A 24,562-nucleotide genomic window follows, 5' to 3' on the forward strand; every position below is an offset into this window, starting at 1 on the left:
ATGTCAAGCAAAGAGGCACTGAGTTTGAAGGTAGGCCTTGAAATACATCCACAGGTACACCTCCAATTGACTCAAATTATGACAATTCGCCTATCAGAAGCTTCTAAAGCCGTGACATCATTTTCTGGAGTTTTCCAAGCTGTTAAAAGGCACAGTCTACTTAGTGTATATAAACTTCTAACCCACTGGAATTGTGACACAGTGAAATAGAAGTGAAATAATCTGTCTGTAAACAATTGTTCGAAAAATTACTTGTGTCATGCACAAAGTAGATGTCCTAACCGACTTGCCAAAACTATAGTTTGTTAACAAGAAATTTGTGGAGTGGTTGAAAAACGAGTTTTAATGACTCCAACCTAAGTGTATGTAAACTTTCGACTTCAACTGTAGGTGTCTGGTTAGACTGTAAACTCTCCTTCCAGACTCACATTAAGCATCTCCAATCCAAAATTAAATCTAGAATTGGCTTCCTATTTCGCAACACTGCCTCCTTCACTCATGCTGCCAAACATACCCTTGTAAGACTGACTATCCTACCGATCCTTGACTCTGGCGATGTCATTTACAAAATAGCCTCCAACACTACTCAGTAAACTGGATGCAGTCTATCACAGTGCCATCCGTTTTGTCACTAAAGCCCCATATATTACCCACCACTGCAGCCTGTATGCTCTCGTTGGCTGGCCCTCGCTTCATATTTGTTGCCAAACCCACTGGCTCCAGGTCATCTATAAGTCTTTGCTAGGTAAAGCCCCGCTTATCTCAGCTCACTGGTCACCATAGCAGTACCCACCCGTGGCATGCGCTCCAGCAGGTATATTTCACTGGTCACCCCCCCTAAAGCCAATTACTCCTTTGGCCGCCTTTCCTTCCAGTTCTCTGCTGCCAATGACTGGAACGAACTGCAAAAATCACTGAAGCTGGAGACTCATTTCTCCCTCACTAACTTTAAGCACCAGCTGTCAGAGCAACTCACAGATCACTGCACCTGTACATAGCCCATCTGTAAATCGCTCATCCAACTACCTCATCCCCGTTCTGTTATTTTGCTCCTTTGCACCCCAGTATCTCTACTTGCATGCTCATCTTCTGCACATCTATCACTCCAGTGTTTAATTGCTATATTGTAATTATTTTGCCACTATGGCCTATTTGTTGCCTTACCTCCCTTATCCTACCTCATTTGCACACACTGTATATAGACTTTTTCTATTGTATGTTTATTTATTCCATGTGTAACTCTGTTTGTGTCGCACTGCTTTGCTTTATCTTGGCCAGGTCACAGTTGTAAATGAGAACTTGTTCTCAACTAGCCTACTCGGTTAAATAAAGGTGAAATAAAAAATTCTAAAATGTCATGTATGGTGCACTACTTTTGACCAGGGCCCATAGGGTTGCTGCCTCTGTCTCCTCCAGTTGGAATGTATGCTATAAGTAGGGAGACAATAGACTTCTCCACTGAAGTGAGAAATGAATGGGATTCAATCAATGGGAGACAACATCTGGCTGCTGTCAAACCTAAATGCCATATTAGCCTATTATGAATCCCACAGATTCTACCTCCCCATTTGTCTCAATTATCAATTTTTTTTCATGCTAATTTCTCTGTTTTATTAGTCGCTCACATATGATGTCGTTGGGAAACAAATCATTTCATTAGGGTTGTTTTATTGTGACGGTAATCACCTTAGTTTCCTGTGCCAGGCTGCAGTAATGTTGCTGGTGAATTAGTATGGTGGTGAACAACACCAAGTCAGGACAGAACGTCTGGCATGAATGTACCTCACCTCTAAAACTGATCTACAGGTGATTTGTGTGTGGGTTGGTGGGTGTGCGTGACTGGGTATGGGTAGACAGTTTGAAAGCCAGGACCCGCTTTTGGTGCTTGACTGTAAACAGTGTTGGTGCTTTTGTGGGTAGCTATGCCATCTTCAGTTTGACCAAACAACGCAAAGACACTGGAAGAATAATTGCAGTCACAAATGCTGACTGTTGTTTTCAAGTTTATTTCAGTCAGTGCACTCCTTCCCAATTGTGGCCATAACTATTCTGTGTAAAAATAGGAAAGAAGATTTTTGCCATCTCCCCCAGAAATTCAACACCATTTACTGTTTTCCAGGGATGGCTGTAAAACCTGCACTCTGTAGACTGGTTGCATCCGAAATGGCACCCTATTCCCTATATAGTATACTAGTTTTGATCAGAGCTCAATGGGATGCAGCTTTTGTAGATTCTTTGACGCAGGGCTGAAAACTCCCCCAGGCGTGTTCTCATTTCAGCTATAGTATCTTTAATGGGCACGTCCCAACTGACTTATCCCTCACTGGGGTCAATGTATAAGAACGCAGTCATGCCTACCTGAGGTTAGTGTAGTGAAAGTAAAGCCTCTTAGTGAGGGATCCTATGGGACAGAGACGTGGATTCACATCCACACTCCTATGGGTTTGATTAGAGTTGGAACCACAACGTTTTGGGAAATGTAATGCCATGAGGTTCTTTCCCCCTCTCAGCTTTGCACACTCCGCAAGCTCCTCCTGCGCTTTGATGAGTTTCATCTGAGACCTACCTGCGTCTTTTATTGTCTCCTGTATCTTGACCTCTACTCCCGTCTCTGCTTTGTGTGTGTGTGTTAGGGATGTCCCCGACCGAGAGAGAAAAATCTTGGTCGATTCTATGTTGCAAAATTCAGTGAAAAATGACTATTTTGATCTAATGCTTGCTTCATTGAGAAATTTGATCATAGAACTTTCCGGAGGATTAAATTACGTATTTTCCTGATGTTGAAATCAGGTACATTTTTGGTTCTGAATGAAAGGTGAAAATTTGCATTTACATTTGTTGAAAATATGTTAAAAAAAATTGTAATTCATTCTATACCCAACTTTCAACTGCACATTCTCAATCTATTAAGCATTCTGTCACACTAATACATTTTAAATGTATTTAATATAGGAAAGAAAAGACGCACCAACTGATTGCAATATAATATGTATTATTGCTCCCATCTGTCCCATGCACTTATGTTCATTTTTCAAAGCTTTTAAATTGGCAGCGACGTTCAAAGGAATCCAAACAGACCACTTCAACGACTTTCTCAGTAACTGTTACAGAATTATTTTATTTTCTTACTATGACTGACATGTTGTTTATCTACCTTAGTTGAATGCACTGACTGTCAGTCGATCTGGATAAGAGTGTCTGCTGAATGACCAAAATGTCCCGAAAATACGTCTTTTCACCTTTCATTCAGAACCTTAAACTTGCCTCTTTTTTTTTTTTTTTTTACATATTAAAATAAATCTTACTGGGTGTTGTCATTGGGAAATTTTGCATGAAAAGTCTCCCTGGTCCCTAAACGTCTTCGCTCCGTGAGAGAAGCAGAAATGAAAGAACTTTACATATGTCAACTAGATTTATGCATTCATTCTATAATTTTCTGACATTCTGGTGAGCAAGGCTTTATTTAGTATTCTAGAGCATCACAAGTAATGACAATGAGAAGCTGCATATATGTAATTATAGACAAGTTGACTAACAAATAACCTACCTAATGTCAGAAATTATAAGCAGAAAAAAATATCTAAATGAGGCTTAACTTAAAAAAAAATAATAATAATAATTATCCTGCATCCCCTGTCAAAAAAAAAAACTGAATAGGAATATTATTTTTATTCATGGGTACAGGGATACTCGTGAGTGGAATGTCAAAGCTGCATGTAAACAGCTTATCCTGAAATAATACCTTTATCGGGATTGGGCTATTATTCAGAATACTGTGCACATGTAAACGTGGTCACTGACGTGAGCTTGCTCATTGACTATTGCTCAGGTGTTGAGAAAAGATGCACAAAGCTAGTAACACAGGGGTAGTAGCTCCTCAAGTAAAAATCAGTGCAGGGTTTGACTGCCCTCTCTGTTCTAGCCTCTCTCGTTCTGTCTGTGTATGTACATGTGTGCCCCAACGGATCAATCTGTGTTCAGGTGCACATGTTTACCTGACCCTGTTTCCTGTCCCCCCGGACTGCTTCTCTATCAGACCAGTCTACACTACAGTAAACTGCCTAGTAGGAGCAGTAGCTCCAGAACTCTGCTAACCACCATAGATCAGGCACATATTTAATTCAATACCCTTCTGTCTGCAATGAGCTTCGGCCTTTCTGTTCGTCAGCTACAGAGTTCCATTAACTTCAGTTATCCAGGCACACATTCAATTAAATACACTTCAATAGGCCTTTCTTGAAAAGTCCTTGGGAGACAAATCAATCACCAGTAAATGTGATCTTTCTTTCAGCTGTATCTTTTAGCGATATCCGTGCAAGGTTTATATATGGATTCGTGACTGTTTAAAAAAAATAAAAAATGTTTTCTACGTTTTTTCAAATATCTATTTTTATTACAGAAAGCACTGAATCGTGACTTGTATTGGAGTTGTGACAGACTTCAAAGAGAAGTTTGTTAAGTTCTCCCCCCCCCCTCCAAACAGAACCCTTTTGGTGTGTTCTCTATAGTCTAGTGCTTGGCATAGTGTTGGATCCAGCCTCAGTCCTGTTGATGGACAACATGGCTCTTCACTCTCCAGATCAGGTCAGCAGCACTGTTGTTCAGAATTGCAAAGTCACGTCAGGCTATGCCAACTAGACAGACCTGCCAATGGATCCATCCATGCCAGAGGGCAAGGTCAAAATAGTGTGCATGGCTGTCCAAGAAAACGATCTCACCCCAGGACACCTCAAGTAATGAAAAATACAAATAAACACAGGAGCACTATTTCTTGATATTTGAAGGACAAACGGGGCTGACGTTTTGGCGTGTCAGACGCCTGCGGGAGCTTGTGTGTGTACAAATGGAAGGCCAAACCCACCACTGATGCGTCCTCTCCTTCAGTGTGGACCTCAGCTTGTAACTGTGAGTCATTTTGCATGCCCAACAACCCCAGGCATAATATCAGTAGCCTAGTCAAACTGAGCACCGTGCCCGGCTTCGCCAGGTAAGCGGCCTGTTCCTGATCTTGCACATCTGCACGGCGCCTTCGGCATTCAAATGCTAAAATGGCTTGTGTGATATTACGCTATTAGTTGAGTGACAACCTACGTCATTTGCTAGGTTATTGTTATCTATGCGTTGTTGAAAATGATGTTTTACCGGAATAAAAGTCAACTACCAGAGGAAAGTTAATTAGAGGGTGATGCTGATATCAGTACCAAAGTGGGAGAACAAAAAACGTAGGCTACATTGCCTCCCCCTCCCCCCACAGATGCGTATCGAATTGTCTTGAAAGGAAAATATGCACATCTGATGATAATTTGAAGGAAAATCTAGAGGCTGACGTTGTCAGATGCCTGCCTCAGAGCCGTATAGTGTGTGTGTGAGGACTCGAGTCCGAGCCTCTCTATGAACTGTGAAATATTAACGTCCTTCACCCAAATAATGTAAATAAACAGGGTCTCTTCACACTGTATATGAGAGCATGTATTGGGATTATATCTCATATAAACAAAGTGTGTATTGAGAAGCATGTGTATTGACTTCTGTCTCTCCAGATGAAGACTGTGAGTGTGGCCCTGGTGTTGTGTCTCAACGTGGGGGTGGACCCTCCTGACGTGGTCAAGACGTCACCCTGCGCCAGACTGGAGTGCTGGATCGGTAAGAACACACAAACACACACACACTTGCATAACCTGTTCCATACTCAACTCGCACACAAATAATTCATAATAATAAAGCCGTTATTAAGACATATCTGTGGGAAACATTGGCTTTCTTCTAATGTGTCCAACCTTCTCCTCAACCCATGTTGCCTTGATAGTATGTCCTGAGCTCCTCTAGTTGATGTTCCAGGCGCTGAAAGAATCGCGTATCCAGTATAACTTGGAGAGAACCCCTTCAGTGAGCATTATGCGACCTCAGCATTCGAAAACATTATATTCGATGCACTTCCAGAAGGACTTGTTTGCGGTGTGTCATTTCCGTCTGTAGATGTAGCCTTCATGCGCCAGGATATTTTTGGGAAGCACGAAGAGGATAAATTCGGTTTCCATTGCTTGTCAGGGACATCACCAGGACTTTGGATAAGTGAGTGCCCCTGGAAAGTTGGTGGACTAGAATTTCCTCTTCATATTGCAGGCTTACTATCTGTGTATTCATCCACTCTTTTTTTCTCAGACCCACAAATACAATGATTTGCCGGTACTCTGTCAGTCCCTGGTTTTCAGGGCTGAGCCCCTGGTTGTGAATCTCTGGTGACATCCCTGTTGCTTGTTCTGACCTCCTCCAAGAATGCTGAGGGTAGCAGTGCAAGATTGCTGGACAATCAAAGCCATCCATCCAACCCATTTATTCAGATCTGGTAGTTGATAGATTGGGCCTAGTTATTGTTCATTAACAGCATACATTTGCATTCATTCTCTTAAATCTCTTAAAATAGCCTATATTCTTCTTGTGCAATGTATAGCCTACTGTACTGTTTGTACTGTCTGCCTGTCTTGGTGAGAATCTTAAGTTTAATAAAATACTAAAATAGCATTCTTTAGTTTGTGTGCTTATTATTATTATTCCTCACCAGCCAGGGTAGGGCAGCACTTTACAACATTCTAATGTTATAGTCTTGTGAATCTCTCAAGCATATTTTTTTTAATTGAAAATGGGAACAGTGGGAGAGATGGACACTACTGATTTAAAAACAAAAGGGACTACTTTCTCATTCATATTATCAAGATATGAGGTGAGTATCAAAATGGTTTCAAAATATGCCCTTGCCTTAAAGTTGAACCTCAGGTAGATCTGTGTGTGTGTGTGTGTGTGTGTATTAGCAGAGAGAACAGTCTATGACTAATAAAAAATGTTACTAGTGTGGTTGGAGTCCTTGACAATTGTTTGGGCCTTCCTCTGAGTCTAATCATAGGCTGTTACTTTGTCTCTAAAATCACAATGTTTACATTAATATAGTCATGTGACAGTCATTTTTAATTGAAACGTCCAAATGTCGGTCTTTTACCAGGTTCTATTTTCATGATTGATGAAAATTCAGTATGCTATAGTCTAATATTCTGCCCATTTTGAACACATTGGTTTTAGGCCATATAAAGAACAGCTGTGTATGATTTAATGAAAAGCAGCAAACAGACACATTGTTTCACTTTAATGAAAGACTCCAGGGGCTTTACTTTGATTTTAGAAGTGGGGGGGGGCGGCAACCTGTCTGGGGGCACCTAAAGCTCATTCCCTGCATTTTACACAATCCAATGTGCCGTCTCTATTTAGAACAAAAAGTAAGCAAAAATGCCCTCTGTCACCAAGCTAGGTAAGAGATCATTATTAATATGTTTAAGTGATTAATAAGACTGAACTAAATCAAAGGTGATTCTGTAATAAATGTTGTGTTGCACCTTTAACCAATAGCCTAACAAATGAGCAACTCGTGAATAAAATACAGACTTTTGATTGTTTTTATTAAGAAATCCGCTATATCAAATTTCAGCCAGACCAGCCTGCCTGCCTAACCAGCCAGCCAGCCTAACTCGGCTCTCTCCCAACACAATTTCCTCCCCGTTCAATCATAGCTTTTTATTTATTTTTATTCCCAAGGGAAAGGTTTTGAAACAGAAAACAAAACAAAAAACCCAACACACCCCACTCAAATTTAGGATCTTAGTGAAACATTCAGGATTGGTTTCGGGTGTGTTAGGCCAAGGACAGAGTGACAACGCACAGGACTGGAAACCAGGGATTGCCTAAATGGGTATATCCCCTGACGTGGGCATGTTTTCAATACAGACTCCTTTAGTCGTACTGTATTCCGTATAAGGCATCCAGACCTTGTAAAAGTTGTTCAGTATACCCTTAATCTGGTAATAAATCAAGTCTAGTGATACATAACTTGACATTGTGGGAGGATAACCAACCTTTGAATTAATGGCAATGCATTTCTTAGCCCCTATAAATGTTTGGTTACACAGATTCTTCTGATAAGTCTCAAGTATCAACATTTCCAAGCAAACAAAACAGGGAGAAGGGAGAATCTGTCGTCATGCTGAGATAAAAGAACATACTTGTTGCCAGAATTCAGCCAGCCTTCACAAGACCTTACAGTGCATTCAGAAAGTATTCAGACCCCTTGACTTTTTCCACATTTTGTTACATTACAGCCTTACTCTAAAAGGGATTAAATAAGATGTTTTCCTCATCAATCTACACACAATACCCCATAATGACAATGCGAAAACAGGTTTTTAAAATGTTTACTAATTTATAAAAAATAATAATACCTTATTTACATACGTTTTCAGACCCTTTGCTATTAGACTTCAAATTGAGCTCAGATGTGTCCTGTTTCCATTGATCATCCTTGATGTTTCTACAACTTGATTGGAGTCCACCTGTGGTAAATTGATTGGACATGATTTGGAAAGGCACACACCTGTCTATATATAGTCCCACAGTTGACAGTGCATGCCAAAGCAAAAACCAAGCCATGAGGTCGAAGGAGTTGTCCGTAGAACTCTGAGACAGGATTGTGTCGCGGCACAGATCTGGGGAAGGGTACCAAAACATTTCTGCAGCATTGAAGGTCCCCAAGAACATAGTGGCCTCCATCTCAAATCTTAGAAGTTTAGAATCACAAAGACTCTTCCTAGAGCTGGCCGGCCGGCCAAACTGAGCAAGTGTGGGAGAAGGGCCTTGGTCAGGGAGGTGACCAAGAACCTGATGGTCACTCTGCCAGAGTTCCTCTCTGGAGATGGGTGAATCTTCCAGAAGGACAACCATCTCTGCAGCACTTCACCAATCAGGCCTTTATGGTAGTGTGTCCAGACAGAAGCCACTTTTAAGTAGAAGGCACATGACAGTCCACTTGGAGTTTGCCAAAAGCCACATAAAGACTCTCAGACCATGAGAAACAAGATTCTCTGGCCTGAATGCCAAGCATCACGTCTGGAGGAAACCTGGCACCATCCCTACGGTGAAGCATGGTGGTGGCAGCATCATCCTGTGGGGATGTTTTTCAGGGGCAGGGACTGGGAGACTAGTCAGGATCGAGGGAAAGATGAACGGAGCGGTTCTTGACGAAAACCTCCTCCAGAACACTCAGGATCTCAGACTGGCGCGAAGGTTCACCTTCCAACAGGAAAATGACCCTAAGCACACAGCCAAGACAATGCAGGAGTGGCTTTGGGACACTTTGAGTGGCCCAGCCAGAGCTCAAACATCTCTGGAGAGACCTGAAAATACCTGTGCTGCAACGCTCCCCATCCAACCTGACAGAGCTTGAGAGGATCTGCCTAGAAGAATGGGAGAAACTCTCCAAATACAGGTGTGTCAAGCTTGTAGCGTCATACCCAAGAAGACTCGAGGCTGTACTCGCTGCTAAAGGTGCTTCAACAAAGGACTGAGTAAAGGGTCTGCTGAATACCTATGTAAATGTCATTACATTTTTTTTTTGTATATATACATTTACAAAAATATCTACAAACCTGTTTTTGCTTTGTCATTATGGGGTATTGTGTATAGATTGGTTAGGGGGAAAACACTATTTAATCCATTAGAATAAGACTAACGTAACAATGTGGAAAAATTCAAGGGGTCTGAATACATATGAAAATATGTCCCCTTTTGTGTTTTACACCTCCAGCAGAGGAATAACATTTCTGAGTGTATGCAATTCAGTTTCACTGGCATCTAGTGCGTTCTATGGATGGTCTGAAACTGCAGTCATTTATGTCTGAGATGATGATGATGATGATGAATGCACATGTTCATATCATCAATAGCTTCTACCAGGTTGTGTGTTGTGTCATTGGAAAATGCCTCCATCAACCCTTGATACAGTTTGGAAATCAACTTTGGAGGGTTGTCAGACTGCCTTAAAATAGCATCTTGCTTGTCCGGAATCTGTAGAAATTCACCTTGCCTGCGTCAGACTGGTCTTCCCTAGCTGCCTGCTGAGATCCCTGTCACCATCTGATCCTCCTAAAAATGAGGGATGACAAAATAATTACCTTGGTGTACATTTTTACATTGATTCTATTCTTAGATAATATAATTGTTCAATAATTGAAATGACCATTATTCCCGGACAGTATCTTTAAACTGAAAATGCTGTCTTGTAGCTACTGTAGGTCTACCCTTCAATTCAAGATGGAACTTTGTATCATTCACTGATATTGTTAATATACAGCAAAATTGGCTGTCTGACCATTTTGGGACCCCTGTCACCATCTGATCCTGCAAAGACATGTCAAGCATAGTGTTGTCTACTGACTGCACTAGAGGGCTGCATTCCCGCGGGTCGCGACAAAGATCGTTGCGGCGCGGTTGGCATTTTTCATGGTCAGACAGACGACTTTGGGATGCAAATATTTTTGTTGTCTAACAGATTATTTGGAATCGTTCCTCTGTCTGCTTTGTATGCGTTGGCCTTCCTATTGTATTAACAGCACATATATTTTTCACGTTATTCACGCATGCTTCAACTTCAGTAGTCTACCTCTCCTAGTTGGGCGTGAGAGTTCAACTGCGCCTCGTATGTGGTCTCATTGATATAGAGTAGGCTGCCTACATGCGCAGAGAATCACGTGGCGGGTAATTTGAATATGAAATTAACTTAAATATCATTAGACTGTAGTTTACTACAGTATCTAAATACATATTGATAATGGAAAGAAGTGGAGGGCTCTCCACCAAAGTGAGTCGAAGTGCAATCAACACATTTAATCATCATACTACCTTTTTCGTTTTCAGTAAGTATTGATGACCTTTTTTTGGCTCGGCCTGCAAATCGTCCTCCTAAAAGGTAGGCTATATCCTATAGAGCTACGCAAAACGTAGCAGGTGTCGCTGTCATCAAGTTTGCTGCTTCCAGTTCAGTAGCTATACCTGTGAGATCAGGTGCCCGTGTGGTCTCAATTCAATAGTAGGCTATAGCCTATACATGGGATGAGAAGCACGGGGCAGTTCTTTCCAAGGAAATGTACTTCCTAAATAGGCCTATGATTAGGCTATACTTTACTACATTGCTTAGAATATTGATCATCCATATTTCTGTTTGTAAATCTTCCCACTGCTAAAAGGTAGGCTATAAAAATAGCTCAAGAGAAAGTGCAAGTTTGTCCAACTCTGCTCACTTCAACTACATCTAGCATCTTGGCTGATATAGCCCACTAACACACTATAAGGACCATGTGAGAATCTCTGGAAATGTAACCTATTTCCTACATAATTGTGCATTTGATATTGCCTATAGGGCATAAAATTGCGGGGACCATGGCTGGCAAGTGATCTGCGTCACATACGGCTAAAATAACATTGCGGGACTGCGGTTGGGTTTGGGACCAGTTCTTGTGGTAGCGAGTGGGAGTCGGGCAGAAAGCCAGCAGGCTGCGAGTGGGATGGGGAAGACATAACAAAGACATAACAAAGACATAACATTTCCATACAAACAACAGCTGTTAGTAATAATAGCCACCTCATATTGCTATCTATCTGACAGATAACTAGAGGCTAGAACTGACCTGACTGTGGTAGCTACTAGCTAGCATAGCTGATTAATTTACCTCAGTCAAGAGGGGATGAAACATTACCTAATGTTACAATACTAGCTCAGTTTTGTTTTTTCCGTTAAGTTAAACAGCAGTTACCTTGCCAGCTACATCAGTCAACTGAAGAGTAGCCAGTTTTTGCTCTGCTTGCTTTTACAACTTTGTGAAAGAGCGCAACACATACACACTGAACTATCTTCAACTCTCCTGTGCTGGTCCAGCCAGCCTTCCAGAAGCTTTGCCTTCACACAGCCTGTCAGCCTGCTCTGTGGCATCAGCATGGTCCTAAATCCAGCTAGCTGAACAATAAATAGCCTACCCGACTGCTCGGAGGCGACCTTATGTCATAAAGCACACCTTTACCGCTTTTTGTATCACATTGCAATGATAAAACTGGGGGGGAACAAAAATGCAATTTCAGAATGTGGGGGGGACATGACCCCTTGTCCCAAGTGAAAGTTGTGCCCCAGAATGACTCACACAGGCAATAGGCTATACAGCTGGCTTCAGTTTCCCGCCAAATAGGCCTACAAGGAAACTCGACATATCACGACAACGTTGGGAAGGGGTCAGTGCCCTGTGTAATGTCTTCCACAAAAAGTTTTGCTCACAAAAAAGGCACATAAGCCAGTTGGCACAATGCCCCTTGTGGCGCAAGTACATTCATTGAATCCATTTGAAAATATATGGTCTTAAACTATGTTTCCATCCAATTGGCGACAGATTTTCATGCGCATATAGTTTTCTGCGGATTTTAGAATATTCGCATTTTCAAACCAGAGATGGGTTTCAATCAAATTTACTTGTTGGTAAAAGGCTGCGTGTGATGACGTAGTGCACATTAAAATATATTTTGTGGTTAAATTCCCATGTACTGAATAAAAAATACAAGTTAAATGGGTTTCCAATGCATGTTCAACTCTACTGCTGGTTTTGTCACATGTTTGCGTTATGTAGTGAATTTCCACACTCTGGTATTGGCACATGCCCTCTAACCAAAAGCTCGCAGATAGTGCCGGTATAGCCTAGTGTCTAAACCTACATTACAAGATTATTATGGACAAAAGAGCAAGATTCTTTTTATTTGTTTAACTGCAGGATCGATCAACATGTCACCATAATAATACCCTCGATATTTATTGGAAAGGAGCATCAAGCTCATCACCTTGCACTTTCACCACCCTATAAAGTTCATCAATACCCATTTCATCTGTAGCCTAGTGGGAGGACCACACATGTCATTGTGACACCAAGTTTACTTCGATATGATGGTTATTATATCAATATTTGCACATAAAAGCGTTTCCACCACCATTTCTCGCATAATTAATTTTACAGACACAAAGATCCCACCTTGTCTATTTACTTTTTATCGACATTTGGAAAGTTTACCGACATTTGCTGTTTTCATTAAGCCTATCGTGAATTTTTTTTTTTAATCTGATGTGTACTTCATTTGCATAAAAAGGTTTGATGGAAACCTGTTTATAGAAAATAATTATTCTGATAAAGGAAAAGTGACCTTTTCACAAAACAGAACCATACAAAGTAAAACGAATGTTTTACATTGTGGGAATTATAACAAATTAGTGAAGGAAATTCAGAAATGTATGAAAAATGCAACAACTAAAAAAATTGGGTTGATGTTTGAAGAGTATAAAACAATCAGAAAAGAGAGCTCCATTTTAAAACCACTTAGAATGTATTTGTTGCCACCCTAGGATCATGCACTCCTCGTGAAGCATATTTAGAACTTTTGTTATTCCAAAACATTAAATATCTTCATACCGTTGAAAAATGAGAAAAATATTGTGATATGATATTATGACCATATTGCCCTGCCCTCCATCCAAGTTTTGTAAGTAATCTCATAACAGTATATTAGACAACTGAGAAGAAACCAGACAGACAAAATGACAGTAATAATGAAACGTTACACCCCCACAGATGGTTTGACAAAAAGAAACCACATAACCCAAGACTGTTTGATGGTAGAGTTTATGAAAGGAAGCACTTAACATATTCAAAAAAGCTAAGACTTCTGTCAGACTGCTCCTGTTTCATTGTAGACTTTGACTGAGCACAGTGCAAACTGTCAATCATCAGATCATGGTTTATTTAAAAAAAAAAATGTCTAGAATAACCTTAAATGCACAATCATTAGCTATCTGACCCACCCACCCTCCTCACCCCACCCCCTCCCTCCTTCCTTCATTTTACAGGTCCCCATCTGAAGAGAAATGAATGCATCATACCACTTTAGGGTCATCTTACATTTACTCACTGCAGGTCCCTATCTGAAGAGAAATGAATGCATCATACCACTTTAGGGTCATCTTACATTTACTCACTGCAGGTCCCTATCTGAAGAGAAATTAATGCATCATACCACTTTAGGGTCATCTTACATTTACTCACTGCAGTTGCGTTATACTGCACAATATACATTTGTTTTTATTTCCTTATGTCCCCAAAACATTGTCAGTGTCCCTGAATATGCATATTGTCAATACATCCAGTCATTTCTAAATCAATAATGTAATTCTCTGCATTGTGGGCAGAATTTGATATCTCAGAATCTATAATATGCGCTATGCTTTATACAATTTGATTTCTTCTTGGCAATATTTCAATCCGAAGCGCTGGGGAGATTTCTCCATATTTTGTAGTTTTAATTTGATAAGCGAAACAGCCCTACTAAGCAAATGGCGAGGGATTGTGATACTGGTTCTCTATTGGGTTAACTGTCTAAACTGAATCTCTGCTTCATTGTGATGGCAATATTGGGATTTATCTGATCTCTGTGTTGTGGCATATCAAATGGGCTGGAGGACTCTTAATCCAAATAATTTGTGGAATACTGCAGCTCACAATTGTAGCATTTACAGTACCAGTCAAAAGTTTGGACACCTACTCATTTTAAATGTTTTTTTTATATATATATTTTTTTTGTATTTTCTACATTGTAGAATAGTGCAGACATCAAAACTATGAAATAACACATGGAATCATGTAGTAATCAAAGTGTTAAACAATTCAAAATAGATTTTATATTTGACATTCTTCGAAGTAACCATCCTTTGCACACTCTTGGCATTCTCTCAACCAGCTTCATGAGGTAGTCACCTTGAATGCATTTAAATTAACAGGTGTGCCTTGTTAATTTGTGGAATTTCTTTCCTCAATGCGTTTGAGCCAATCAGTTTTGTTGTGACAAGGTATGGGTGGTATATAGAAGATAGCCCTATTTGGTAAAAGACCAAGTCCATATTATGGCAAGAACAGCTCAAAGAAGCAAAGAGAAACAACAGTCCATCATTACTTTATGACATGAAGGTCAGTCAATCTGGAACATTTCAAGAACTTTGAAAGTTTCTTCAAGTGCAGTCGCAAAAACCATCAAGCGCTATGATGAAACTGGCTCTCATGAGGACCGCCACAGGAAAGGAAGACCCAGAGTTACCTCTGCTGCAAAGGATAAGTTCATTAGAGTTACCAGCCTAAGAAATTGCAGCCCAAATAAATGCTTCACAGAGTTCAAGTAACAGACACATCTCAACATCAACTGTTCAGAGGGGGCTGTGTGAATCAGGCGTTTATGGTTGTATTGCTGCAAAGGAAACACTACTAAAGATCACCAATCAGAAGATGTGACTTGTTTGGGCCAGGAAACACGAGCAACGGAGATTAGACTGGTGGAAATCTGTCTTTTGGTCTGAGTACAAATTTGAGATTTTGATTCCAACCGCCGTGTCTTTGCATGACACAGAGTAGGTGAATGGATGATCTCTGCATGTGTGGTTCCCACTGTGAAGCATGGAGGTGGTGTAATTGTTTTGGGGCGCTTTGCTGGTGAAAATGTGATTTATTTAGAATTCAATGCACAGTTAACCAGCATGGCTGCCACAGCATTCTGCAGTGATACTCCATCTCATCTGGTTTGCGCTTAGTGGGACTATCATTTGTTTTTCAACAGGACAATGACCCAACACACCTCCAGACTGTGTAAGGGCTATTTGACCAAGGAGGAGAGTGATGGAGTGCTGCATCAGATGACCTGGCCTCCACAATCCCCCGACCTCAACCCAATTGAGATGGTTTGGGATGAGTTGGACCGCAGAGTGAAGGAAAAGCAGCCAACAAGTGCTCAGCATATGTGGGAACTCCAAGACGGTTGGAAAAGCATTCCATGTGACTACCTAACGAAGCTGGTTGAGAGAATGCCAAGAGTGTGCAAAGCTGTCATCAAAACATATGATTTAACACTTTTGGTTACATGATTCCATATGTGTTCTTACATAGTTTTAATGTCTTCAGTATTCTACAATGTAGAAAATAGTAAAAATAGAAACCCTTGAATGAGTAGGTGTCCAAACTTTTGACCGTTACTCTACATCAATTTAGACACAATACCCAATACCCCATAATACACACTGTATACAGATCTGTTACTTCAAATCTACAATACGTTTACCTTCCCATCTTGTTAAAGTAATGCTTATAGATACATTTAAGTGCAAGTATTATGAGTAATGTGGTCATTTTTGTGCATTTCACTACTGTGTTGGTTGTACCCAAATCTAATGTTGTATCTATGATAATGAGTGTCTGTTTCCTCTCCTCCAGACCCTCTGTCCATGAGTCCACAGAAAGCCCTGGAAACCATCGGGGCCAACCTGCAGAAGCAGTATGAGAACTGGCAACCCAGGGTGAGTTCACATGGCCCCATGTGCTCCCTCCTCTTACTCTACCTCAGTGACCCACCACCCACACATACCAGTCTGTACCTGTACGTACTGTGTTGTGGATCACTGTCTCGCTGATCTTTAGACAGGGTCCTATGTGGCTTGGAGCTATGTGTCCCATATGTGCACTTAAGCAGGTGGAAGGGCAGAGGCAGAGGCGGGAGCAGGGGCGGCAGAGGCGGGAGCAGGGGCGGCAGAGGCGGGAGCAGGGGCGGCAGAGGCGGGAGCAGGGGCGGCAGAGGCGGGAGCAGGGGCGGCAGAGGCGGGAGCAGGGGCGGCAGAGGCGGGAGCAGGGGCGGCAGAGGCGGGAGCAGGGGCGGCAGAGGCGGGAGCAGGGGCGGCAGAGGCGGGAGCAGGGGCGGCAGAGGCGGGAGCAGGGGCGGCAGAGGCAGGAAGGAAGGAAGAGGCGGGGGAGAGGCGGAAGGAAGGAAGGAAAGGCGGGGGGAGAGGCGGAAGGAAGGAAGGAAGGAAAGGCGGGGGGAGAGGCGGAAGGAAGGAAGGAAGGAAAGGCGGGGGGAGAGGCGGAAGGAAGGAAGGAAGGAAAGGCGGGGGGAGAGGCGGAAGGAAGGAAGGAAGGAAAGGCGGGGGGGAGAGGCGGAAGGAAGGAAGGAAGGAAAGGCGGGGGGAGAGGCGGAAGGAAGGAAGGAAGGAAAGGCGGGGGGGAGAGGCGGAAGGAAGGAAGGAAGGAAAGGCGGGGGGAGAGGCGGAAGGAAGGAAGGAAGGAAAGGCGGGGGGAGAGGCGGAAGGAAGGAAGGAAGGAAAGGCGGGGGGGAGAGGCGGAAGGAAGGAAGGAAGGAAAGGCGGGGGGAGAGGCGGAAGGAAGGAAGGAAGGAAAGGCGGGGGGAGAGGCGGAAGGAAGGAAGGAAGGAAAGGCGGGGGGGAGAGGCGGAAGGAAGGAAGGAAGGAAAGGCGGGGGGGAGAGGCGGAAGGAAGGAAGGAAGGAAAGGCGGGGGGAGAGGCGGAAGGAAGGAAGGAAGGAAAGGCGGGGGGAGAGGCGGAAGGAAGGAAGGAAGGAAAGGCGGGGGGAGAGGCGGAAGGAAGGAAGGAAGGAAAGGCGGGGGGAGAGGCGGAAGGAAGGAAGGAAGGAAGGAAGGCGGGGGGAGAGGCGGAAGGAAGGAAGGAAGGAAAGGTGGGGGAGAGGCGGAAGGAAGGAAAGGTAGGGAAAGGTGGAGGAGGCGGAAGGAAGGAAGGAAGGAAAGGTGGGGGAGAGGCGGAAGGAAGGAAGGAAGGAAAGGTGGGGGAGAGGCGGAAGGAAGGAAAGGTGGGGGAAAGGTGGAAGGAAGGAAGGAAGGAAAGGTGGGGGAAGGGGAAGGAAGGAAGGAAGGAAAGGTGGGGGGAGAGGTGGAAGGAAGGAAGGAAAGGTGGGGGAGAGGTGGAAGGAAGGAAAGGTGGGGGAGAGGTGGAAGGAAGGAAGGAAGGAAAGGTGGGGGGGAGAGGCGGAAGGAAGGAAGGAAGGAAAGGTGGGGGAGAGGCGGAAGGAAGGAAGGAAGGAAAGGTGGGGGAGAGGAAGGAAGGAAGGAAAGGTGGGGGGAGAGGTGGAAGGAAGGAAGGAAGGAAAGGTGGGGGAGAGGTGGAAGGAAGGAAGGAAGGAAAGGTGGGGGAGAGGTGGAAGGAAGGAAGGAAGGAAAGGTGGGGGGAGAGGTGGAAGGAAGGAAGGAAGGAAAGGTGGGGGGAGAGGTGGAAGGAAGGAAGGAAGGAAAGGTGGGGGGGAGAGGTGGAAGGAAGGAAGGAAGGAAAGGTGGGGGGAGAGGTGGAAGGAAGGAAGGAAGGAAAGGTGGGGGAGAGGTGGAAGGAAGGAAGGAAGGAAAGGTGGGGGAGAGGGGAAAGGTGGAAGGGGGAGAGGTGGAAGGAAGGAAGGAAGGAAAGGTGGGGGGGAGAGGTGGAAGGAAGGAAGGAAGGAAGGAAAGGTAGGGGGAGAGGTGGAAGGAAGGAAGGAAGGAAAGGTGGGGGGAGAGGTGGAAGGAAGGAAGGAAGGAAAGGTGGGGGGAGAGGTGGAAGGAAGGAAGGAAGGAAAGGGGGAGAGGTGGAAGGAAGGAAGGAAAGGTGGGGGAGAGGGGGAAAGGTGGAAGGAAGGAAGGAAGGAAAGGTGGGGGAAAGGTGGAAGGAAGGAAGGAAAGGTGGGGGGAAGGTGGAAGGAAGGAAGGAAAGGTGGGGGAGAGGTGGAAGGAAGGAAGGAAGGAAAGGTAGGGGGAGAGGTGGAAGGAAGGAAGGAAGGAAAGGTGGGGGGGAGAGGTGGAAGGAAGGAAGGAAGGAAAGGTGGGGGGAGAGGTGGAAGGAAGGAAGGAAGGAAAGGTGGGGGAGAGGTGGAAGGAAGGAAAAGTGGGGGGAGAGGTGGAAGGAAGGAAGGAAGGAAAGGTGGGGGAGAGGTGGAAGGAGAGATGGAAGGAAGGAAGGAAGGAAGGAAAGGTGGGGGAGAGGTGGAAGGAAGGAAGGAAGGAAAGGTGGGGGAGAGGTGGAAGGAAGGAAGGAAGGAAGGAAAGGTAGGGGGAGAGGTGGAAGGAAGGAAGGAAGGAAAGGTAGGGGGAAGGGAAGGAAGGAAGGAAGGAAAGGTAGGGGGAGAGGTGGAAGGAAGGAAGGAAGGAAAGGTGGGGGGGAGAGGTGGAAGGAAGGAAGGAAGGAAAGGTGGGGGGAGAGGTGGAAGGAAGGAAGGAAGGAAGGAAGGGGGGAGAGGTGGAAGGAAGGAAGGAAGGAAAGGTGGGGGGAGAGGTGGAAGGAAGGAAGGAAGGAAGGAAAGGTGGGGGGAGAGGTAGGAAGGAAGGAAGGGAAAGGAAAGGTGGGGGAGAGGTGGAAGGAAGGAAGGAAGGAAAGGTGGGGGGAGAGGTGGAAGGAAGGAAGGAAGGAAAGGTGGGGGGAGAGGTGGAAGGAAGGAAGGAAAGGTGGGGGAGAGGGGGAAAGGTGGAAGGAAGGAAGGAAGGAAAGGTGGGGGAAAGGTGGAAGGAAGGAAGGAAAGGTGGGGGGAAGGTGGAAGGAAGGAAGGAAAGGTGGGGGAGAGGTGGAAGGAAGGAAGGAAGGAAAGGTAGGGGGAGAGGTGGAAGGAAGGAAGGAAGGAAAGGTGGGGGGAGAGGTGGAAGGAAGGAAGGAAGGAAAGGTGGGGGGAGAGGTGGAAGGAAGGAAGGAAGGAAAGGTGGGGGAGAGGTGGAAGGAAGGAAAAGTGGGGGGAGAGGTGGAAGGAAGGAAGGAAGGAAAGGGGGGGGAGAGGTGGAAGGAAGGAAGGAAGGAAGGAAAGGTGGGGGAGAGGTGGAAGGAAGGAAGGAAGGAAAGGTGGGGGGAGAGGTGGAAGGAAGGAAGGAAGGAAAAGGTAGGGGGGAGAGGTGGAAGGAAGGAAGGAAGGAAAGGTAGGGGGAGAGGTGGAAGGAAGGAAGGAAGGAAAGGTGGGGGGAGAGGTGGAAGGAAGGAAGGAAGGAAGGGAGAGGTGGAAAAGGAAGGAGAGAGGTGGAAGGAAGGAAGGAAGGAAGGAAAGGTGGGGGGAGAGGTGGAAGGAAGGAAGGAAGGAAAGGTGGGGGGAGAGGTAAAAGGAAGGAAGGAAGGAAAGGTGGGGGGAGAGGTGGAAGGAAGGAAGGAAGGAAAGGTGGGGGGAGAGGTGGAAGGAAGGAAGGAAGGAAAGGTGGGGGGAGAGGTGGAAGGAAGGAAGGAAGGAAAGGTGGGGGGAGAGGTGGAAGGAAGGAAGGAAAGGTGGGGGGAGAGGTGGAAGGAAGGAAAGGTGGGGGAGAGGTGGAAGGAAGGAAAGGTGGGGGAGAGGTGGAAGGAAGGAAAGGTGGGGGGAGAGGTGGAAGGAAGGAAAGGTGGGGGGAGAGGTGGAAGGAAGGAAAGGTGGGGGGAGAGGTGGAAGGAAAGGTGGGGGGAGAGGTGGAAGGAAGGAAAGGTGGGGGGAGAGGTGGAAGGAAGGAAAGGTGGGGGAGAGGTGGAAGGAAGGAAAGGTGGGGAGAGGTGGAAGGAAGGAAAGGTGGGGGAGAGGTGGAAGGAAGGAAAGATGGGGGAGAGGTGGAAGGAAGAAAGGTGTAAGGAAGAAAGGTGTAGAGAAGAAAGGTGGAAGGAAGAAAGGAGGGGAGAGGTGAAACGAAGGAGGGGGAGAGGTGGTGGGGGAGAGTTGAAAGGAGGGGGGAGAGGTGGTAGGAAGAAAGGAGGGGGAGGAGAGGTGGAAGGAGGAGGGGGCGGAGTTGGAAGGAAGTAATTTGGGGGAGAGGTAGAAGGAAGTAAGGTGGGGGGAGAGGTGGAAGGAAGTAAGGTGGGGGGAGAGATGGTGGGGAGAGGTGGAAGAGAGTTGGGAGGGGAGGAGGTGGAAGAAAGAAAGGGGGAGGTGGAAGGAAGAAAGGTGGGGGGAGAGATGGAAGGAAGTAAGGTGGGGGAGAGGTGGAAGGAAGTAAGGTGGGGGAGAAATGGCGGGGAGAGGTGGGAGAGGGGTGGGAGAGGTGGAAGAGGGGTGGGAGAGGTGGAAGAGGGGAGGGAGAGGGGTGGAAGGAGGGAGGGAGAGGTGGAAGAAAGGAGGGGGAGGGAGAGGGGTGGAAGGAGGGAGGGAGAGGTGGAAGAAAGGAGGGGGAGGAGAGGGGAGAGGTGGAAGGAAGTAAGGTGGGGGGAGAGGTGGAAGGAAGTAAGGTGGGGGAGAGGTGGAAGGAAGTAAGGTGGGGGAGAGGTGGAAGGAAGAAAGGTGGGGGAGAGGTGGAGGGAGGGAGAGGTGGAGGGAGGGTGGGAGAGATGAAAGGAAGAAAGTAGGGGGAAGATGTGGTGGGGGAGAGGTGGAGGGAGGGTGGGAGAGATGAAAGGAAGAAAGGAGGGGGCAGAGGTGGTGGGGGAGAGGTGGAAGGAAGAAAGGAGGGGGAGGAGAGGGGGGGAGTTGGAAGGAAGTAAGGTGGGGGAGAGGTGGAAGTAAGGTGGGGGGGAGAGGTTGAAGTAAGGTGGGGAGAGGTTTGTGGGGGAGAGTTGGAAGGAAGGAAGAAAGGAGGGGAGAGGTGGTGTGGGAGAGGTGAAAGGAGGGGGAGGAGAGGGGGGAGTTGGAAGGAATAAAGGAGGGGGAGAGGTAGAAGGAAGTAAGGTGGGGGAGAGATGGCGGGGGAGAGGTAGAAAGGAGGGGAGAGGTGAAAGGAAGAAAGGAGGGGGAGAGGTGGTGGGGGGGAGTGGTGAAAGGAAGGGGGAGGAGAGATGGAAGGAGGAGAGGGGGAGGTGGAAGGACTAAAGGATGGGGGAGAGGTGGAAGGACTAAAGGATGGGGGAGAGGTGGAAGGAATAAAGGATGGGGGAGAGGTGGGGGAGAGGTGGTAGGAAGTAAGGTGGGGGGAGAGGTGGAAGGAAGTAAGGTGGGGGGAGAGGTGGAAGGAAGTAAGGTGGGGGGAGAGGTGGAAGGAAGTAAGGTGGGGGGAGAGGTGGAAGGAAGTAAGGTGGGGGGAGAGGTGGAAGGAAGTAAGGTGGGGAGGAGAGGTGGAAGGAAGTAAGGTGGGGAGGAGAGATGGAAGGAGGAGAGGGGGAGGTGGAAGGACTAAAGGATGGGGGAGAGGTGGAAGGACTAAAGGATGGGGGAGAGGTGGAAGGACTAAAGGATGGGGGAGAGGTGGAAGGACTAAAGGATGGGGGAGAGGTGGGGGAGAGGTGGTAGGAAGTAAGGTGGGGGAGAGGTGGTAGGAAGTAAGATGGGGGAGAGGTGGAAGGAAGTAAGGTGGGGGAGAGGTGGAAGGAAGTAAGGTGGGGGGAGAGGTGGAAGGAAGTAAGGTGGGGGAGATGGCGGGGAGAGGTGGAGGGGGGAGAGGTGGAAGAGAGGTGGAAGGAAGAAAGGAGGGGGAGGAGAGAATGAAAGGAAGAAAGGAGGAGGGAGGAGAGAATGAAAGGAAGGAGGGGGAGAGTTGGTGGGGGAAGAGGTGGAAGGAAGAAAGGAGGGAGAGGGGAGGTGGAAGGAGGAGAGGTGGGAGTTGGAAGGAAGTAAGGAGGGGAGGGGGGAGTTGGAAGGAAGTAGGGTGGGGGGAGAGGTGGAAGGAAGTAAGGAGGGGAGAGGTGGAAGGAAGGGGAGGGGAGGTGGAAGGTGGAGAGGGGGGAGTTGGAAGGAAGGTGGAGAGGGGGGAGTTGGAAGGAAGTAAGGTGGGGGGAGGGGGAGAGAAGGAAGTATTGAATGGAAAGGAGATTTGAGCGTGGGAAGGACAGTAAGTAGAAAGGAGAAGGCGAGAGGGAGAGAGTGAAACACACCAGCTGAGTGTGGGCTGAGTGAGCCAGAGGTCAGTACCAGATGGTGGGAGAGAGGAGGAGTGGAGGAGTGTGAAAGCATTCAGTCTCTTTCAGCCTCAGGATACAGGCTTATTGCTAGGCCAGAGACCACTTCTGGACCACAGACCTCTCTGTATGATGCTGTAACTAATAATACTAGCACTGAGCTGAACTTACCCTCTTACCTCTCACACTCTGACTGACTCTGGGTTCATGTGAAAACCACTGTTCGTTCATGAAAATGAAACTGGACCTAAAATAACCTTCTTGTATTTTAGAATACTGTATCTTGTGTATTTAGATGCATCATTTACATGGAGCTTTTGTAACTCATTTTCTTCACTTTCAACTTTTAATGACCTGAACCACAATATGAGTACTACCCTGTTGCACGAAATCATCTCTTATCTTCCTGGCCTCCCGAGTGGTGCGGTGGTCTGAGGCACTTCTTCACAGTGCTTGCTGTGCCACTAGAGATCCCGGCCCATCACTTACTAGCAACTCCTGTGGCAGGCCGGGCGCAGTGCACGCTGACACGGTCGCCAGGTCTTGTACTGTGTTTCCTCCGACACATTGGTTCGGCTGGCTTCCGGGTTAAGCGTGCATTGTGTCAAGAATCAGTGCGGCTTGGCTGGGTTGTGTTTCGGAGGATGCACGGCTCTCAATGTTAGCCTCTTCCGAGTCCGTACGGGAATTGCAGCGATGGGACAAGACTGTAACTACCAATTGGATACCACGAAATTGGGAAGAAAAAGGGGTATCATAAAAATACACTGCTCAAAAAAATAAAGGGAACACTTAAACAACACAATGTAACTCCAAGTCAATCACACTTCTGTGAAATCAAACTGTCCACTTAGGAAGCAACACTGATTGACAATACATTTCACATGCTGTTGTGCAAATGGAATAGACAACAGGTGGAAATTATAGGCAATTAGCAAGACACCCCCAATAAAGGAGTGGTTCTGCAGGTGGGGACCACAGTCCACTTCTCAGTTCCTATGCTTCCTGGCTGATGTCTTGGTCACTTTTGGATGCTGGCGGTGCTTTCACTCTAGTGGTAGCATGAGACGGAGTCTACAACCCACACAAGTGGCTCAGGTAGTGCAGCTCATCCAGGATGGCACATCAATGCGAGCTGTGGCAAGAAGGTTTGCTGTGTCTGTCAGCGTAGTGTCCAGAGCATGGAGGCGCTAGCAGGAGACAGGCCAGTACATCAGGAGACGTGGAGGAGGCCGTAGGAGGGCAACAACCCAGCAGCAGGACCGCTACCTCCGCCTTTGTGCAAGGAGGAGCAGGAGGAGCACTGCCAGAGCCCTGCAAAATGACCTCCAGCAGGCCACAAATGTGCATGTGTCTGCTCAAACGGTCAGAAACAGACTCCATGAGGGCCCGACGTCCACAGGTGGGGGTTGTGCTTACAGCCTAACACCGTGCAGGACATTTGGCATTTGCCAGAGAACACCAAGATTGGCAAATTTGCCACTGGCGCCCTGTGCTCTTCACAGATGAAAGCAGGTTCACACTGAGCACATGTGACAGACGTGACAGAGTCTGGAGACGCCGTGGAGAACGTTCTGCTGCCTGCAACATCCTCCAGCATGACCGGTTTGGCGGTGGGTCAGTCATGGTGTGGGGTGGAATTTCTTTGGGGGGCCGCACAGCCCTCCATGTGCTCGCCAGAGGTAGCCTGACTGCCATTAGGTACCGAGATGAGATCCTCAGACCCCTTGTGAGACCATATGCTGGTGCGGTTGGCCCTGGGTTCCTCCTAATGCAAGACAATGCTAGACCTCATGTGGCTGGAGTGTGTCAGCAGTTCCTGCAAGAGGAAGGCATTGATGCTATGGACTGGCCCGCCCGTTCCCCAGACCTGAATCCAATTGAGCACATCTGGGACATCATGTCTCGCTCCATCCACCAACGCCACGTTGCACCACAGACTGTCCAGGAGTTGGCGGATGCTTTAGTCCAGGTCTGGGAGGAGATCCCTCAGGAGACCATCCGCCACCTCATCAGGAGCATGCCCAGGCGTTGTAGGGAGGTCATACAGGCACGTGGAGGCCACCCACACTACTGAGCCTCATTTTGACTTGT

General features: G+C 46.4%; 1 protein-coding gene across 6 annotated transcripts in view; it reads left to right on the plus strand.

Moving 5' to 3' along the window:
* LOC106588110 (regulatory-associated protein of mTOR) overlaps positions 1-24,562 on the plus strand; it is a 218,903-nt gene that overhangs the window by 21,496 nt on the left and 172,845 nt on the right. For all 6 annotated transcript variants that reach the window (XM_014176787.2, XM_014176794.2, XM_014176814.2 and 3 more), the window contains exons 3-4: positions 5,541-5,643; positions 16,158-16,240. In XM_014176787.2, coding sequence (XP_014032262.1) covers positions 5,541-5,643; positions 16,158-16,240 — 186 coding nt within the window. The remainder of the gene's footprint in view (positions 1-5,540; positions 5,644-16,157; positions 16,241-24,562) is intronic.

Source organism: Salmo salar, chromosome ssa02 (genome assembly GCF_905237065.1).
Source record: "Salmo salar chromosome ssa02, Ssal_v3.1, whole genome shotgun sequence".
Taxonomy (NCBI): domain Eukaryota; kingdom Metazoa; phylum Chordata; class Actinopteri; order Salmoniformes; family Salmonidae; genus Salmo; species Salmo salar.